An 18,768-nucleotide genomic window follows, 5' to 3' on the forward strand; every position below is an offset into this window, starting at 1 on the left:
CGTGAGGAGAGTATGACCTATTCTCAAGCGGGCCAGAGCAACCTCCTGTCTTTTTTGTGTCTTTTTTTTTTTTGTGTCTTTTTGGTTTCACCTTTCCTGCTGCTTATCCCCTCCATTATACTCCTTCCTCCTGCTAACTAAACAAGTTGCAACTTAGTTATGATACTGTTAAACTGGTGTAGTTTTACAAAGAAAAATGTTTAAATTTCTCTACGAGAAATAATATTAAAAGCACTTTTCCGCATTGTCAATTGAAAAGCTCATTTGGTAAATTATTACCTAAAAGTATTGCTACACTGAATTATATAAAATTATCTGTCTGAAACCAGCGAAGATTAATTTCAACTCTATATAGGGTGGTAAGTGAAAGTTGTGTGATGAGCGCAACCGCACCATATTTTCATATAAAAAATATATTTAAACAATTCACATTTTTTAAATTTGATGAAATTTTAAAGAAAATCTTGTATGTCTAACAATATAAGATCAGATCAATAAACAAGGCACGGTAACCAACACTTATAATGTTGGACATACTTCTCTCCACAATACTACATCTAAAGATTAAACGGAAGTTAATTGTAATTAACGGACTAACATTGTTCTTTTTTACATCATAAAATTAATACTTAAATATAAAACATATTAAATAAATAACTTTAATTAAACCGTAATACTGTTATTATATTATTATTATTAACCTGCCTAAAACGCCAATAGTCACTCTTGAAAATGGTAACATTTTATGTGTTAAAAGATATTTTTTATCTCAAATTTATATATTTTTCTAATATTCTGTGCTATTTATTTGTAAGGATCTCAATTTAATAATATCATCAGTACTATCGATTTCAATATAGCTACTTTTTTTTTTTAAATCCTTATTTATTATTATTAATTGCATCAAGCCTGCCCTAAGTGTAATGTTATATTGTTTAAAATGTTTATCACGTTTCAGTTTCTTCCCTTTAATAAAGTTTTATCATTTTTATCTTATTAATTGTGTTATTGATACGATATCAGCTTTTTTTATTATAAATCTGATACTGATTTTTATTTTTCTTAATTGTGGTATACGAAAATTATATTAATTAAAGAGAGGTATTTATGGAACATCAAACAACACTTCTTGGAAAAATAACACTGTTACGAAATGTCTCTATCTTTACTCATTAAGACAACTAGTGGCTTCTGGTAGTTCGACAATCGATCTTATTCAACCTCGATATGTCAAGTCAAATCGATTGTTTATCATGAGTTACTTTCTCTTTTTATTGTCAACTTATTGATTTACATATTGTTATTTTCTTATATTTTTGTATATATACATAATAATTTCGATTTGGCATATCGCATAACATGACATATTTGTGACTTTAATTACAACATTAGGGCGTTTGTTGTATAAGGCCAATAATCCTAGATTTAGTTGCTTCAAAAATGAAATATAATTTCCGCTTTTTTACCGATTTGTATTCAAAGGTTGTAGCAATAGAAAATTAAATTTTGAAACATTTTTTGAAAGAAAATTGAGTTGGGTTTCTCAGCCGTAACAATGAAATTAATATTATTATTTTTTTGTTGTTGTAAACTTTCTTGAACACAAACTCTACCTTTCTGGCTAATTCGAAGTTTCCGCTTTGTTTTAGTTGTTTAAAGTTTCACCTCTCCACAATAATTAGAAAAATAAAAAAGTTGGTAAATTTTGGATATGAATACCTAATTCAGATAGCGAAAATTATGGAAAAATATTACTCAAAAAAATTATTAAAATGAGAATAGATTATTAATGGTCTTTGTAAATTTTCATCTGGATTTCCTTTTCAATTCATTTTTCAAAGAATTAATTAACCACTAGCACCCTCTCTCTGCTTACGATATATTTAGAAATTAGTTCAAAAGGGAAATTTTGCCTCTTCCAAACAGATTGCCTTGGAAACTTTCTTACCACGTAATTATAGAACCATTCATAATTTTCGAGTTCCAGACATTAATCTTATATTATTTAAGGAATATATTCAGGTAAAACTTTAATTTGCTGATTTTCGTTTTTTTGGAAAGTGTAAACTAATCGTATATTAATTAATGTGTTATAAGCATTTTTATTTAAAGTAATGCTCAAATCTTTAGAAGTAATTTTAAAAGACCTAGGGTTCTGCACAAGAATGGGGTAATTCAGTTTGAGTAAGGCATAGACGATTTATTTTCTTTTGTATAAACCGTAGATCCCTCGAAGGGCACACTCAGCCCTATAAAGTGAGTACCAATCCTTTTCATTAGGTTGGTGGATGAAACCGTGTATGTTTAACTGCTTTGTCTATCTTCCACCTTTAGCCATACTATACGTCTTATTTATGTTCTGAACCAAAGCATCTAATTGCTAATGATCTAAAAATTAATATTTTTTTAAATGATCGGCAAATCAATTACAAATTTCTAATAACTATACATTATATCTCAGCTTTTTATTGCTTTCCCATGATCAATTGCTTTTATTAATCAGATGTATTATAAACATAGGAGCTACCTCGAATGTTAGGTGTTATCTAAAAACGTTTCGTTTTGTAGCTCAAGATTCTTATAATCCTGAGAATGTAGTTGATAAAGACCTTGTGTTTATAATTGATTCTTGACGTTACTTTGTGAATCTGAGTTGTGTAGACGATAGGTGAGAGAATAGATTATTAAAGCTATGTACATAGACAAATTTTCGAAAAAAGAAAAAAAAAAACTTGCAAGGGTAGAGTAAATTAAGAGAATTTCTTTGGTAAGTTAGAAAATCTGGTCAAAATTGGCGGAACATGTTTTGTCTCCTCAGATATCCTTTTCATTGGGTTGGAGGATAAATCTGTTTCTTCACTCTTACGCCATTGTCATATTCTGAATCAAAGAATCTTAACGTCCGCTATGGTACAGGCTAGAGAGAAGCTACCTACAACGTTTCCTGTGTTGCCTTGAATCTTCTTGTTTTGTACCTTCTTCAGCATTTTTACAAACAACCCTAAGAATAAAGTTGATAAGAACTTCTGTTTATAGTCGATTCTTCACTTTACCAAGAGTACATGATACCCTTCCTACTGTTATAAATAAAAGTACTTTGGCAATATCTTTGCACCATTGCTATTACAATATTCAATGACAGCCCTAGACTGAGGAGGTGAGGACTGTGGAGTGGAAGCGTGAAATGCACGAACTCTATTCCCGGTCGTTCACCCGCCGCAGCGAGGTCATTTTCTCACTTGATGATGTTTTATTTTTTATTTTTCGTTTTATTTTTTCTTCTTCTTTAGTCTCAAATCTTCGGCCGTTTACCCCGGTCCATTTCGGATCTTTCTTATTTTTGTCTTTGCTTGTTTTTCTTCGTCTTTCTTGTGCTCTTCTTTCTCAGAGCTTTACCGTATTTCTTTAGTTCTCTTGTCTATTTTTTATAGTTTCTACACATTTTTTTTTGGTGGAAATATCTATTCAGATCCTGTGCTACAGTTTTTAGATTTATTTATTTGTTATATCCTATATCCAAAAAGAAGGATTTTCTGGGAGTCTTAGTCTCTTCATAGCGACTATGACATATATTTTAGTTTATTACCCAGGATTTTACCAGAGAATTGTAATTTCATTTAATAAAATGTTTCAAGTTCCTTACAATTTTAATTAATTGATGCAGTATCCTTGTGTTAAAATCAATATTAATAATATAATGTGTATGTTCATTTCAAAATTAAGTTTTGAAGGAACAGAAAGAAAGTCTTCTTCTGAGTGGCGGTCTAAAACCTTTTTTTTATATATATTCCTTATTAATTGCATTCAACAAATAATTAAAAAAAAATAAATTAATTGTAAAGAAGATTCTTTGCCTCCATCTATAGAAGTTCTTGGATTCAATATTTGTTTAGGATGTTCTATGTCCATATATTTTAAGTAGTTTTATTAGTTTTTAAAAGTGCTAGTGCCCGATTTGTTTGTCTTTTCACTTTGGAATTCGCCTAATCAAGGGCCATAATAGTTGATGCCACTTAACAGGTTTTGTGTTTAATTTTTTACTCGCGTTCTTCCACAATGCATTGCTATGCACTGGAGCTGATGCTGACGTCAGATTCCAGAACAGTGGGTTGATGTTCGTATTTAGCGGGTCAAAGAACTTCGTGTGCCTTCCTTTTATAAATTCCGATACGTTAGGTAGATTCCTGTGAACACATTGAAGGATTTGATACCTAAATTATATATTTCATGTATGCTTGTTTATTGAGTAAATGTAATGGTTCAGAAACGATATTTTTGTTTCTGCGAGTATGGAATCTTGGCCTGGGCTGGGAGTTGGAAATTCTTATTTTAACTCTCTAAGCCATTCCAGTTCTAAAACTGCTAAGAACATGAAAAAAAAATTAATGAGGTCATTTAGACGTGTTACGGATAAAAAAGAGGAAATTGAAATATATATAATTTCTTAAGTTACCTTGGTTTACATAAATAATTAAAATAAATATAATAAAAATTTAACATTTTAATAAAAAAAATGTCTAACAAATTATCTTCTTGTGTACATTGAGTTGTTATGTCTCCATGTTGATATTTGTTTTTCATTACCCATTGTAATAAGTCCAATGATTCGTATTTTTTTCGCCTTCTTTATAGATAGAAGATGTAGTTATTGTTAAATTGTTATTTATTTGCTAATAAAAATTATTTAGTTGATATTGATCAAACAATACAAATTATCGAACGTCTGATTTAGTGATCCCTCGAGCAAACCATTTTTCGCAGTCTACTTTTCGAATGTATATACCCAGAATACCTTAGGTCTCGTAGGCATGCCGAGGTATGTATCTACAGTTTACCATTTTTATCTAAATTTATGAATATTTGAATAGAAGGACAGTATTTTGTTGAAAATTTTGAACAAAGTCGTTGTTACCTTAAATGAAAACTCTAATTATAAATATCAAAACGAAAAATTAAAACAAAAGGTTGAGGTTTGTTGAGTCTGTATTAAAAATTCAATGTTGCAAAAGAAAATCTGGGACTACCTGCCAACATAAAATGGAGTATAAAACTCTTACTTGATTTTAAGTAGAAAATTTATTAATAAGAGTAGTAGTAATTTTATTTTCTTGGGTTTCGTTTACAATATTATAATAGTAAACAGAAAACGCACTAAGACTTAAAATGTTGTAGAACTAGACAATGGAGGCACTAGACAACAATGGGCAAGCGACGTTGCCAGTCTATTGGCGTTTTCCTAACTCAATTTAGGACTGGTAGCTTCTCCGGTGCCCTATCTGGCAACAGTGTTCCTGCAAATTGGCTTTCGCTTTTCAAGTCACCTAGTACAGGTAGCAATCGAACCCAAACCGATTGGGCATCTCTGTGGGCCACCTTTCTTCTCTTCAACTTGTGATCTGTCCTGGAAAACCATTTCGAATTCAAGCAGATATATAAAGTTTTCCCTTAACCTTAATTGATTTATTTGCTAAATTGCATGTTAGTTTCTAAACGTCTTCTACTCCATTTGCTCTTTACCGAGAACCTTATTGTTTATATTTTAAGGAATGATCCTCCAACATCATAAAGAGAGATATTAACCCTCTTCTTGGTATCGAAAAATGAGTGGGTAATAAATATTAAGCTAATGATGATAAGAACCTAAGGAAACTTTCCAACACTGAGAATGATAAAAATTACAGTTGGATTTTAATGATTTTTATTTTTAAAAACTTAGTTCTTGTTACTTATATCCTACAAAACCAATCTAATATAAAAAATGAGGAATTTTTTTTTTTTTTTTTAAATGTGAAAACAACAAATTAGCAAAGGACACTTTTCTATAAAATCTATAGAAATTAAGATACTATTAATTTCAATGAAAAAGACAAATAATTTTTTTCATTAGCTGGCAAGGGGGGTAAGTTTAGAAGATAAGGAAAGGATGATAAAATGTATCTATAAGAATAGAATAGAAAATAAATTTTAGTTTGGATCTTGGTCCCTTCAGTAACATTAATGTACAATCAAAAGAAACATATCTTACCAGAAACTAAAATTATAAAAATAACGTAGTTTATACCGTATCGAAAATACATACATTTATTTTTTATCAGTAAAATAATGAAGAAAAAAAATCTTATTTTAAGTTTGAATATAAAAAATACAAAAAACAAATAGAAGAAAATAAAATTATCAATTAATCCATAAGTAACCTATATGCATATATACATGCATGAACATATTTATATTTTCATCTATGCTCATATGAATATTGTGAAATCACGTTAATCAATAGCATATATTTATATAGGCTATAAATTAGTGTGATTTCACAATTAATTTATATTTTACCATCGCCTGTTGATAAGTAGATTACCAAGATCCAAAAGGATGAAAAATCATTTGATTATATTTGATAAAAGAAATTGATGAAATATAATTTACTGAACATATATTGAACCCACGTATGCAATAGAGACTAGTCAATATTTTTGTAAAATTGTTTTTTTGTAACCTTATTGATAATTTTTTTTTTTGCAAAGTTTTTGTTGCGAAATGAAACAGTTATCAAATGCAAAAAATCAGATAATAAATGTTGATTGTCTCCTTATTGCATTCGTTGGTTCTATTCTTACCAGTTGTTACTTTCAAAGTCTGTGCAAAAGCTCTTCTAGTTAAATTGGGCTGTGTATGTCATTCCAAATAAGCATATATATTTACTGTTAAGGCCTATATATGTTTTATTCAAGAGCTACCTATTATTTAGAAGTCGTGAGATAGCTGATCCTTGGAATTAATGGTGATATATCGTTATCCTTTGTGCCTGGATTTCTAGTTTGTGGAACTCAGGACTTTCGAATCACGAAATATATTGTAAGGCAAACCCAATATCTGCAATAAATCTATGCGCTTGTCAATTCGCCATGTTGATTTTATACTTTTGAAAGCTACTTCACTTTTGTACCTATTGTCAATTGCTTTTTTTGCGTGTTGTAATGCTGCTTTAAAAAAGAAAAATTGAGTGCTTTTGAAATAAAGGACAACTCAATGTGTCAAGTTTTTTTCAATATTGCTTCTATCAGTTTAAGTTCTTAAACATTGTATTTCTTCGAATTTAAAATCTGTGTATAGTTTGACTTGAGTAGATTGTTATTACTCGGGATATTTTTTTAAAAGAAATATTTCACACTTAAGATTATTATGAATCACGTTTTATTTTGGCTCAAGGTGATTCCAACATAGCCTGGCTCAAAATAGGTATTCATAATAGACTAACTAAACGAAATAGTTTTGTTTAACTTGTATTAAATTAAAAATGACATTTGACATACCAACGACCAATTGTGTTTAAAATAACTCACACATTTATTGTTTTAGTGGAAAACATGAACATTTTAGAAAACTTTTGTTATTTTTTTCTTTTTATTATATATAAATATGTATACTTATCCCTTAGGTCTTAGGCAATAACTAATTATTACACTAGGATTCAGTAGATCTCAAAAGGAACAAAAGATGTTGACGTACACAATGGTTCCAATTCTCAAGTGAAAAGGAGTAGATTGAGATTCTAATCGTCACGTTTTTAGTTGAACAATAACTAAAATACTATTTAAGATAAGTAATTATAGATTGTGACGTATTATAATAGATAAAATTTTCTTTAAAAACTAGTAAAATATGTCTGATAATACTATTTGAAGAGGACATTCAAGTGGCTAAGGATTGTTTTTCGTAAATCTTGAATTATTCACAAATTTATTTTTTCAGACCCTATAGAAATACAAATTTTCCACTTTTAGAAATACTTCCTTGTTTAATAATATAAGTCCGTATCAATTAAGTTGAGGTCTGTTACAGAATAAACTGAAATCCACCTCCAACTTTGTAAAAAAGTTGATGTTATGAAAATTCTTCCCAAAGTGTTAATTATTTCATTAAAATATACGTCATTAATAAAAAATACATACAAAATAATACATTTAACGTGGGTGTGAAAAAAAATTTCTAAGAAGTATAAGTTTATTATGGATTTCGTGTCTACGCACTATAAAAAAAATTTAATTTTAATCTAGCAATATTTTTTATTTATTTTATTTTATTTCAATTTGAAATTTATTTTTATAAAGAGATAAACTGACTGAAGTCATTAAAATATTTTATATGTATGATATCAAATAAAATATGATAGTAAAAAAGTACATTATCAAAAGTTGCAAAAATTGAATTTACAAGTCATGTTGAAATAATTTATTTTACCTCTGATAACGCTTAAGTTTCTAAGTTTATATATATATATATTTATTTATTTATTTATTTAACTTAGTAGTTATTTTCTATGTGGAAATAATTTAAAATAAAATAAAACATGATGTATTATTAGTAGATTTTTCCCCAAAATTGAGTGGGTACAATATTTTATTGACATCCTTTCATCAATTTTTCAATTTAATTAGTATACAAATTCGTGTTCAATGTTTTGTTCAGTAATAGTTATACTTCATTTATAAGACTCTCCGACATCTGTGAAGCGCTGCCAACTTTTTTTTTTTAAGCAATTTATTATCTATTTTATTTATCTATCAACTTATTAAAAAACATTTGACATTAGAGAACTAGAAATCGGGATTGAAAATTCACTTATATCATCCCTCGAAATATAAAATTCACCCAAAGTTTTCAACTGTATTTGTGTGGATTTTGGATATTAACGACTCATTATACAAAAAGGACTCATATTACATATTTGAATTAGATAAGTGTGCTTCGTTTCTGTTCTACTGACTATTAAATAGTGTGTTGTCTTGTTAATAACTGAGAATGTTCAATGCTTATATTAGCTCCCTAGATAAGGAGTTTTTGGTTTAATGTCGTTTATTTATTTCGATTTTAATGAAAAAGAAATTTCCTATGTTCATAAAAACCCTTCCATATAAAAGGGTTTTAGTAACATTTCTTCAAAATATTGAAGTAAAAACCTTCGACAAAAGTTTTAGGTTTGACCGATAAGACCTTTCGTTAGGAGGATTAAGGACTTTGGCTTCGTCAGTCATATCAGTACAGAATCTTTTTACGTTGAAAATTCGTTGTATTAAATTGTTTAGTTTAAATCTTATTAGTATGATTTCCCTTCAAATTATTAAAAATGTATGTCATCTACGAATATATAACTGAAGTTTAAATACGTTTGTAGAAGATGCCTAAATTTTCGTCCTCTAGACTCCTTTCTGAAGAATTGATGAATCGTGTATTGACAATTTTGGCGTTTCCTGGTAAAGGAGGTTTATCAATATGTAATAACCCCAGCCGATGACGTCTGTCGTAACTCATAAATCTTGAATACGTATTCAATTTGGTTCTTATACGTAAGAGAAGTTATCAAAAGGGAATTTGAATTTATAATACCCATTTTGGCTCCGAATCGTTTATTGTTTTATTCATAGGCATCCTTTCTTTGTTTCGTATTTAAATACTGTACGATAAAATTATTTTGAATAAAATTAATGTTATGAGCCGTTAATGGAATAGTGGAGTAGAGTTAGTTCTCAATTTAATGTACACTTTACGGATTTATTTTTCTGAGCAAAACAACTTAAAATTTGATATTTACTTTTTAATTGATTCTGGAGTTCAAGTTAAACAATTTTTAAAATGACGTGATATTAATGCATTTGAATTTAGTTTTCTTAAGAGCCCTTTTTTTATCTTAGTGGATTTTGGAGTAAAGTGTGCAGGTAGAGGCTCAATCTTAATTAATTTTACAACTAAATCTTAGTTGATTTACTTATTAGAAGCGTTTATAATTTCCCCTACTCGTCTAATTTTGCTTAAATTTGGCAAATCTGCATCTTCTTAATAACTGTTTCTTCATTATTTTAAAATTTAAATTTATTTCGGAAAAATAAAAAATAAAAAATCGGATAAAATTATTTCTAGTCATCTTAAAACAACTAGAAATTTGAAATACCAAAATTGTTTGATAACACGATACAACATGGTACAAATATATTTTCTAACTATAACAGTAAAGAACAGAACAGGGTGTTTTTCCGCTGGAGAAATCAGGACAATATGAGATAGATTTTCATATCTGAGGAAATCTTTTTTTTTACTTTCGCTTATGAACTACTTTTTACTGTTTCTTATATATATTTTTTTATTTGGGGGGGGGGGAGTTCGAATATATTTTTCTAGAAAATACCATATTTTTTAATATTAATTTATTTAATATTTATTAATATTACCTATACACGAATATTGTGACCAAACATCCCTTATTTATTCCCGATAACCTTGCAAAGCTTCAGAAAAGAAGAAGGCTATAAGAAAAGAAGAAGAAAAGAACAAGGTTATAACGTTAAAAACTGTTTTTGGATTGGTAAGAATGCATAATTTTTTCAACACTATTGTTAATTCGCCTGAAAATCATTACGTAATTTTAATTTTCCGTACTTTAAATTTCTTTGCTGGAACTACTAGAATAACAAAATGTTTACCTCTGGGCCAGTGGAAAAATTCCACTCGTCCTAAAGTGACGACTCTTGTTGTTTTCAGATCATCCGTCAGGTAGCACCACTGTCCAGAACTTTTTATATATATTACTTTCTTATTTTATTATATTTTCTGGTGTGAATATAACGTCTTATATTTAGGTATACTTAATATAGTATGTAATTATTATTGTTTTCTACGTAGATAGATAAGCCTTATATCTGTATTTCAGTACGATTTATACTCAGCTTTTGATAGATTAGCAAAAAGTAAGTCATATTACTCTTTTAGGATACATTTTCCTGACCCAAAAAAAACAAAAAAACAAAACGCGAAAGTGAAATATTTAAATCAAATTATCAGTCATACTGTGTAGCTTTATAACAACTTTTACATATTTACGAACAAATAGTACGATAACCTATACATTGCAGTTGTTTGTAAATTTATTTTCTTTATGAGCCTATATCTTGAAAACTTGTAGCATTTATTATTGTACTATTATTATTATCTATGTACTATATTATACTATTTCTTACTATATTTACTATATTATACTATTTATTACAGTCTATATACTACATTATTATACTATATCTATATACTATATTATTATACTACATAGTATATTATACTTATCCACCCATACCTCGCTGGAATGCACCTGATACTGAAATACTGCGTATAAAAATAGTATGTCTTTCACAACCCTTCTTTCTCTCTAAGACCACTGCTATGACAAGTCGATCGCGACACGCTTATTAGATAAAAAGTAGATTCTAGTTACAGAAAAATTGGCCTCCCCTGATCAAGGACAATCTTAATTTTAGTTACATACATACACGTAACATTTACTTATAAAACTTTACAGAATATTATTCCCAAGTTGAATAAACACAGTCAGAAGAAACCTGTATCTATCACCATAACTTTATAATAAAATATTTTTTTAACTAACACTGTACTTAACTATTATTAGCTTATAACCTTGAATTTTATTGGGTTTAGATTGGTCGTTTATTGAGGAAGGCCTTATAGCAAGCATAATGCTACACGTAGGAATGAAGCGGTAATCGTGTAATAAACAGTTGCTTATGAAAGTTACTGTAATCGTTACCATGATAATACCTTATGAAGCTGTTATTTTAATGGCGGTTATTTTTATGATGTAAATGGGCAATGAGGCTGGATTTAAAAAAAAAAAAAAAATTAAATGGTCACAAAAATATATGGTATTTCTTAGAGCATATAGTAGGTAGCTATCGAAAGACAATTAAGTACGATACTTTATAAAATCAACATCTTGTAAATCAGAATCGTATTATCAATGATACGATATATTGTCATTAAGATTATCTTTGTACAGACAATTTCTGTCTTTTTTTTTTTTTTTTACACCATTATTTTTTCATATAAACTTCGAATGCCGTGTAGTCACCACGTGAATGAAATAGATGTGTACGATAAGGTATTTCTTTTTAAATTAAAACCTATGATGAACGTTTAGAAGTGATACTGATATATTACCGAGAAAATTTTAAAATCTGATCATTCGAGATTAGAAGAGAGGGGGGTACTGAGAAGATGAAAAGCTGCGAATACTTTGTGATATCGTTATTTTATTGCATCAGGCAAATTCTTTATTACGCATCGAAAGAAGGAAACTTCCGGAAACACCGGGACGCGTTGCCTAAAAACGGGATTTTTGGTCACGCTACTTATAATCCAAATTTAATGCGAATAATACTACTAATACTAGACAGTTAAAAGGGATAGTACCGTCAAATAGTTGTTACTAATTAAAAAATATCATTGTGCTATGTCAATATGTAATGTTATTTTAATAATTAAAAAATAAAAATTATCAAAAAGAAAATTTTAACTTATCTACATCAGATCCTCTGCTTTTTCGAAAACTGCAATTCTGAAAACCGACAATTATCGTCAACCAGCAATTAATGCATTCTAAAATGAAAATGTTAAGGCCAATCTTTTTGTATTATTTTTTATGCATTTGTCTCTCTGAAATACAAAGAGTTGATTGTCTCATGGTCACTTACTAAAAACCCTGAGTTGATGCATTACAAAATATAACAAAGAGGCGGATGTGCTGAGAGATTAGTCGTTCTGCACAGTTTCTTAAAATAAAATGAGGAAACTAGTATCAGATTTAATAGCATGAGGAAAATGTTCAGTTTGCGCCAATACTCAATATTTTATAAATTAAAAAAAATTTGTTTATTAATTACAGTTCCATTCTATACATATATCTAATTTCCACATTTTGTCCCTTTCCATTAACCATTTCAAGTTTCTTCTTTACCCCAACACACATTATTAAAATTTCGTGTTTTTTATAAATGCTACTTCTGGAGGTAATTTTTTTTACAGGTATTCATTTTTTTTTTTTTTATCTATAGCGAGATTTGCAGGATGAATCAGTTTTCAGAAGAGAATTATGGATTAGGAATTTCTTACCATGTGTAAAAATATTAAAGGATATATGAATTATATATATGAAATAGGGCTGAAGGGTAGCCCTTGTTGACACAACAGCAGCCCTCTGCCAGGTGGGGGACACGTGGCATGCTACCTGGGTAATGGATGCTGGGACCAGCCGCCTAGAAATTGCACATCTGTCCCTCACATCTGATTGCCTCCCCTAGCTCTTCACCAATTATATTTCCATCTGCGGCTAGACATTGATGATCATTGTGCCTGCTCTTTGGGTCGAGTGTCGTCGGACAATATGTTTTTATCTGACCTTCGGCGGAACTGTGGGGCGTTCGCTGTGCCTTGATTCGATCAGTTTTGCTTAAAATCTCCCATTTACGAACTTTCCTTTATTGTTTTCCTTTAATTTTTTAGTTTCTCCCGAATTATTATTATATTTATTTTTTTATGTTGCAACAATTTGTATATTCTTATTGTTCAAATTCATTACTAGCGAAAACGTGCTATTTATTGATTTGAATTACTGAACAGTTTTAATAAAAATAATCTTAATTAGTTACAGTTGGTTTTTGTTAAGAAGCTTTAAAGTATTAATATTTGTTTGTAGTTTATATTTAACCGTCTATTCCTATTTAATTGAATTATTTACAGTTAGTTAGCGACATTATTCCCATTTATTAACGTATTTTGGGTGCCGTACTTTTTATGCGAAAACCCCAGAGCAGAAAACCCCTACCCCACTGCTGCCGCACCTCGTATGCCAGAAATGGCGAGGGTTAGAGCATAAAAAAAAGGGTCCCGTATTTCGCTATAAAGAATATTATTTGTGATAGTCTAGGTATTTTCAATTTCCCATTAATTGATTAAACTTTAATCATAAATAACATTTCTATTGTCATTTATTCTTCACTTATTTTGTAGATCTTATACTTATTTAAATTCTAAAAGGTTCTGAAGAACGAGCTATCCATACTTTATCAAAAAAATATCTTTAGCATCTAATATAAATTATACTATAACGTGTAATTACGCTTAAAATAAATTTATAATTATTTTGTAAATAATTGGTTATTATAAATAATAAATAATTGATTTTCAATTATTTTATTAAATACTTAAATTTTCTAAATAGTAAATAATTAGTTATTATAAATAATAAATAATTAGTTTTTCCGTTATTCATCCGTATGAGATGAAAATAATAAAGTTACTGCATAAAAACTCCTAGTAGATACGTCCTACTTCAAAACTCTATGTATATTAAAACTACATCAAAACTCCTTGTATATTCGAACTGCATCAAAACTCCTTTTGTCCTCAGTTCATACTCCCTACACCAACATATGCTGCAAATCTCATAAAATCCTAGCTGTTTCTCTTCCGCTCTTTTCATTGTCATCAAGGTCTTATGCATATTTATGAAATATTGTTTATTCTTAAAAACCTTCATGAATTTATACTATTGCAAAATTCAATAAATAAATTTTTAAAAGTGATAAACAACGAAAAAGTACCAAAAGTCAGGAAATGTACTGATAAAATTTGAGTCTGGACTAACATTTGTAATTAATCTACCGAGCTTATTACTAATCATAATTAGTTTTATGAATACGCTTTGCGTAATAATTAACTCATCGTCTTCCCTACTTGTTTATTTCTTTAAGAGGGAACAATACTTGAATAATTTATCTGCTATAATTAACTTGACGATGCGTGGCTCTTTTTTTCAATATTAGAAAAAAATTATATATATCTTTGTCAGCAGATTTATCATTTACAGTGCATAGTCCAAAATCCAATTGATGAAAACAATTGTAACTGATTAATGGTTGATTAATGAAAAACGTTCTGTTGTAGTGATTTCATTATTTTAGCAATATACCTGACCTGAAATGGATACACGTACACCATGAAGGAACCAAGCCACATCGTAACTAAGTAGATATGAAGTAAAACTTTACAAATAGAAGAACTTCAATATTATATTTAAGTGAAATCATACATCTGAATAATGTCTAACAAAAAAAAAAAATGTAAACTTTCTGCTCGGGAGGGGGGGGGGGGGGAGGAAAGAGAATTCCGTATCGTTAAAATAAACCATTAAGGTATCAATGGTCAATAATGTAAAAAAGATGAAATATGTGCTATCTAAAAAACTTAAGTCATTAGTATAGAAAATTCGGAAATTTTTTTAATGAATATCGTTTTTTAGTTTTCATTATAATGATATCTTGATTCAAATTTTTAATATACATTTTTCGAATTTGTATTTGATATTATGAATTTGTAGGATTTGTTGAAACTAATTCAACATATTTAATCAATTTAATTCAATTAAATTAATTAGCACATGATCCAATTATAATAACCCTTACATTGTTTCCAGTTACATTTCTTTCATAGAATATTAGATACATTTATTTTTAAGCTATTGATTTGTAACAAATAAAATTTAACAGATGTATACTGCAATATTTATAGTATTTTTATATTTGATAATTGTTGATTGTTAAGTAATTATTTTTTTTTTGTTTTTGTTGCAGCCCGGACGGCAAATACACGAGTCGTTGGAACTGGACGACTCCAGTGACCGTCGGCGAATAACCCAGAGGAGCCATGGCGCCCAAACTGGCTGTGATTTAATTATATATTGTAATTAATTATTCACTAATATTATTTTGTTAATAAGGCTACTTGTTAATTTTTTTTTTTTAAAGAACTCATTATTGAATTTTAAAGAGATAAATTGAAATGTTTTATTGTGCCCTATGAACCTTTATATCTTTGTTGTTTAAGTGAAAAAAGGTTTACTATTGTTTCTCTGTGCAGATGTTTTATTGATTTTAATTTAATAATTTTGTAATTATTAATTTAAGTTCATCTTTAATTGAAAGGCTGTTTACTTTTTAGTTTATGTAAGCTATAATTTTTGGTCTGTTTTATTTTATCTCTCTTTTTCTATATTTAGCAACTATTTCCAAAATAATCCAGTTTTTTTATTTTGTCTCTCTCCCCCACTCTCATTAAAACTTGGATTTTTTTCCTTCAACTTTAGACGTTTTGATTAAAAATGAGAATTGTGAATTCGGTCTAATTAACAATTTTTATTTTTATGAAAAAGTTCGATCTATCCAAGATTTTTAATTTCTTGCAACGCAAATGAAACTAACATGTAAAACACCATGTATGATCAAGAACTGAAAGTATTTCCATCATTCAAAGCCATGACTACCGAGTCTGTGTGGGATGAGTTATAATGCTCATCATTTTCCCAATTCGTGGTTAAGGATCAATTACTACGTCCTTGTGTGGATTTTATCATTGAAGTTGTTCCTTCTCTGCCATTTCTTAAAATACAACTCCTTATTGCAAACTTTACATCACTAATAGCAATAGATATGGAGTTTTGATATACTAGATTATATTTAAGTGTTTTTATGGAAATAATATTGTTGGAATGGATGTAATTGGTGTTCAGTGTCATATTGCAATAGGTGTTAATTTTGATTCTAGTTGTTATCGATGTTAAAGATGGATGTTGTAATAATAGATGTCACCTAAACCTGGTCTGGTTGTTCTATGTTTATTACTTAAATATTGGCCTGGATTGATTTGATGATTTTGTTGGTTGAATTAGACTTTGTGATATTTGTATATTGTAAGTTGATTATATTATTTTGTACTAACCGATGTATCGCCTTTGTAAACTATAATCTCAGATACATCGTTTTATTTATGTTTTTGTTTGCATAGCACGTTGTATAACTTTTGACTCGAGCTCCCTGACCGTATCTTATTTATTGTGTAAAGTATAATGTAAATATAGCGCTTAGTTCATGTACCGCTTTCTAGCGGTTGTGTACGGTCAGAGGGTTCAATTTATATGTTTATAATTGTCATGTTTCTGTATATTTTCTATTGGGCAGATGAAAAGTGTAAAGAAAAAAAAAATGAAAACACAAAAGGCTGTCCGATATATATCATTAAGACAATATCAATGTTAACTATTCCATACTTTAATTGTACATAATCAAAAATTGACACTGCGCTCCATGAGTGCCAATATATATATGTTAAGTATTTATGCCTATATGAGCTGTCTCTTTGTACATAAATCCTTACCTGTTGAGTACATGTTTTATTGAAGTATTTGGTGTACAGTCCAGATGAGGAAATGTGCAATCTTTTTAAGTCTTCTTATTTTATTGATGTTTTATTTTGTTTAAAAGTATTTTTTTAAATATTGTAATTACCAAAGATAATGTTTTGCGTTCTGTGTACAGAAGTGGCGCCCATAATCTACATCAGCCACACTATTGTTACATTCCTACAAAACTTTCACTTACTTGTGTTACAATAATTTTTGCCTATTTCTATTAATTCTTGTCAACTTGACTATATTCTTCTGTTCCACCTGTCTTGAATCCTGTACCCTAACCTAACGCTAAACGCAAGCATGCCTCTATGCGCTTAATCGATTTCGAAACTTATTTTTTTATCAAGAGAAGATGTACAATGTATAGGTTTTCAGATGACTGTAAATTGATAGTCTTTAATGTAAGTCTTTAATGTTAACTATAAGTGAAGTTAACTCTCATCAACAGATATGTTTAGTTAACTTTAGCTGACAACAAAATGTTAGTTGAGATAGCAGGTTAATTGTACATACTGGTTGATCTACTTCTCATGTTCCATACAATATCGACTGTGTTAGAAAAAAAAAGGATAAAATTTAATATTATTGTAAACAAAATATATGGCTATATCAGAACAGGGTTATGCCTGTAGTTGATCATTAAAACATAGTACCAAAATTAAATTGTGTTTTATTTATTTTTTTCCTGTTTTCTGCTTCCTTACATTGATCCGCATTGTCCGCCAGATCTAGACCAAAATTTTCGAATTATTATTTCTGAATACCAAATTTGATTCATGTTGGGATGAGGGGCTTATTGAAAAAAAGTGGCAATCTCTTCCCTTAGAGAAAATTTAAACTGGTTCAATGGTGAGGTGATTTTTAATTTAAATCGTGTATAAAGAAAATGTGGACAACATAAATTAATTTTATACTATCTAGCACAAAAATATTCATATGAAATAGTATTATTTGGTTTATCTCAAAAAATGAATAGATAAACTGTGAATTTAAAGCCCACAATAAAAGAAATAGAAATGTAAAGAAACTAAAGACAATCTGTACAGTTACAACCCATGAAGGGTATGTAGGTTCAGTACTTTGTAAGGAAGTACTGTTTCTTGAACAACAGTTGTGCAGAGAGGTATATGTTCATGATCACGCTGAACCTCTAGAATTTTCCTTTAAAAAAAAAAAGGGTGCAGTACTTTGTAAGGAAGTACTGTTACTAGACCAACGGATGCGCAAGATGGTTTGATCAGAATCACGCTCGATCGCCAGATTTTTATCCAATTATGGTTACCCACTTAATGAGGCTGGGTTGACCCCGTAGGGCTCCAAACCCACGGGTCTGACTCTCGGCTGTAGTGTAACAGAAAATAATTATCTACCGCAGCCGGATTCGAACCCGGGTTCTTCGAGATAGCAGCTCAGTGTCTTACATTTCAGCTACCCAATCCCGCTTTTCCTCAATAAGGGTACTCAATTTATAGAGCCTGGGGAGCTTCAAACCCACAGGGTTGAGTCACAGTAACAGAATAAATAGTTACTTGTTCTGCTCAATTCGAACCAATATCCTTGGAGTTAGTAGCGCAACGTCCTACTCACAAAGCTACTTTTCAGCAGATATCACAAATAAATATAACTAATGAAACAGATTATTTGAAAAAAGAATATTAATAACAGAAATAAAATCATTAGTAGAT

At 29.3% G+C, this 18,768-nt stretch overlaps 1 protein-coding gene across 2 annotated transcripts in view; it reads left to right on the forward strand.

Annotated features, from left to right (window-relative positions):
* LOC106687562 (transcriptional regulator ATRX homolog) overlaps positions 1 to 17,746 on the forward strand; it is a 157,096-nt gene extending 139,350 nt beyond the window's left edge. For both annotated transcript variants that reach the window (XM_014431523.2, XM_014431526.2), the window contains one exon: positions 15,471 to 17,746. In XM_014431523.2, the coding sequence (XP_014287009.1) occupies positions 15,471 to 15,517 (47 nt within the window). In that variant the 3' untranslated portion in view covers positions 15,518 to 17,746. The remainder of the gene's footprint in view (positions 1 to 15,470) is intronic.
* Positions 17,747 to 18,768: the final 1,022 nt, after the last annotated feature.

The sequence above is a fragment of the Halyomorpha halys genome, unplaced genomic scaffold (assembly GCF_000696795.3).
Source record: "Halyomorpha halys isolate HHAL.00 unplaced genomic scaffold, Hhal_1.1 Scaffold981.1, whole genome shotgun sequence".
Lineage (NCBI taxonomy): Eukaryota > Metazoa > Arthropoda > Insecta > Hemiptera > Pentatomidae > Halyomorpha > Halyomorpha halys.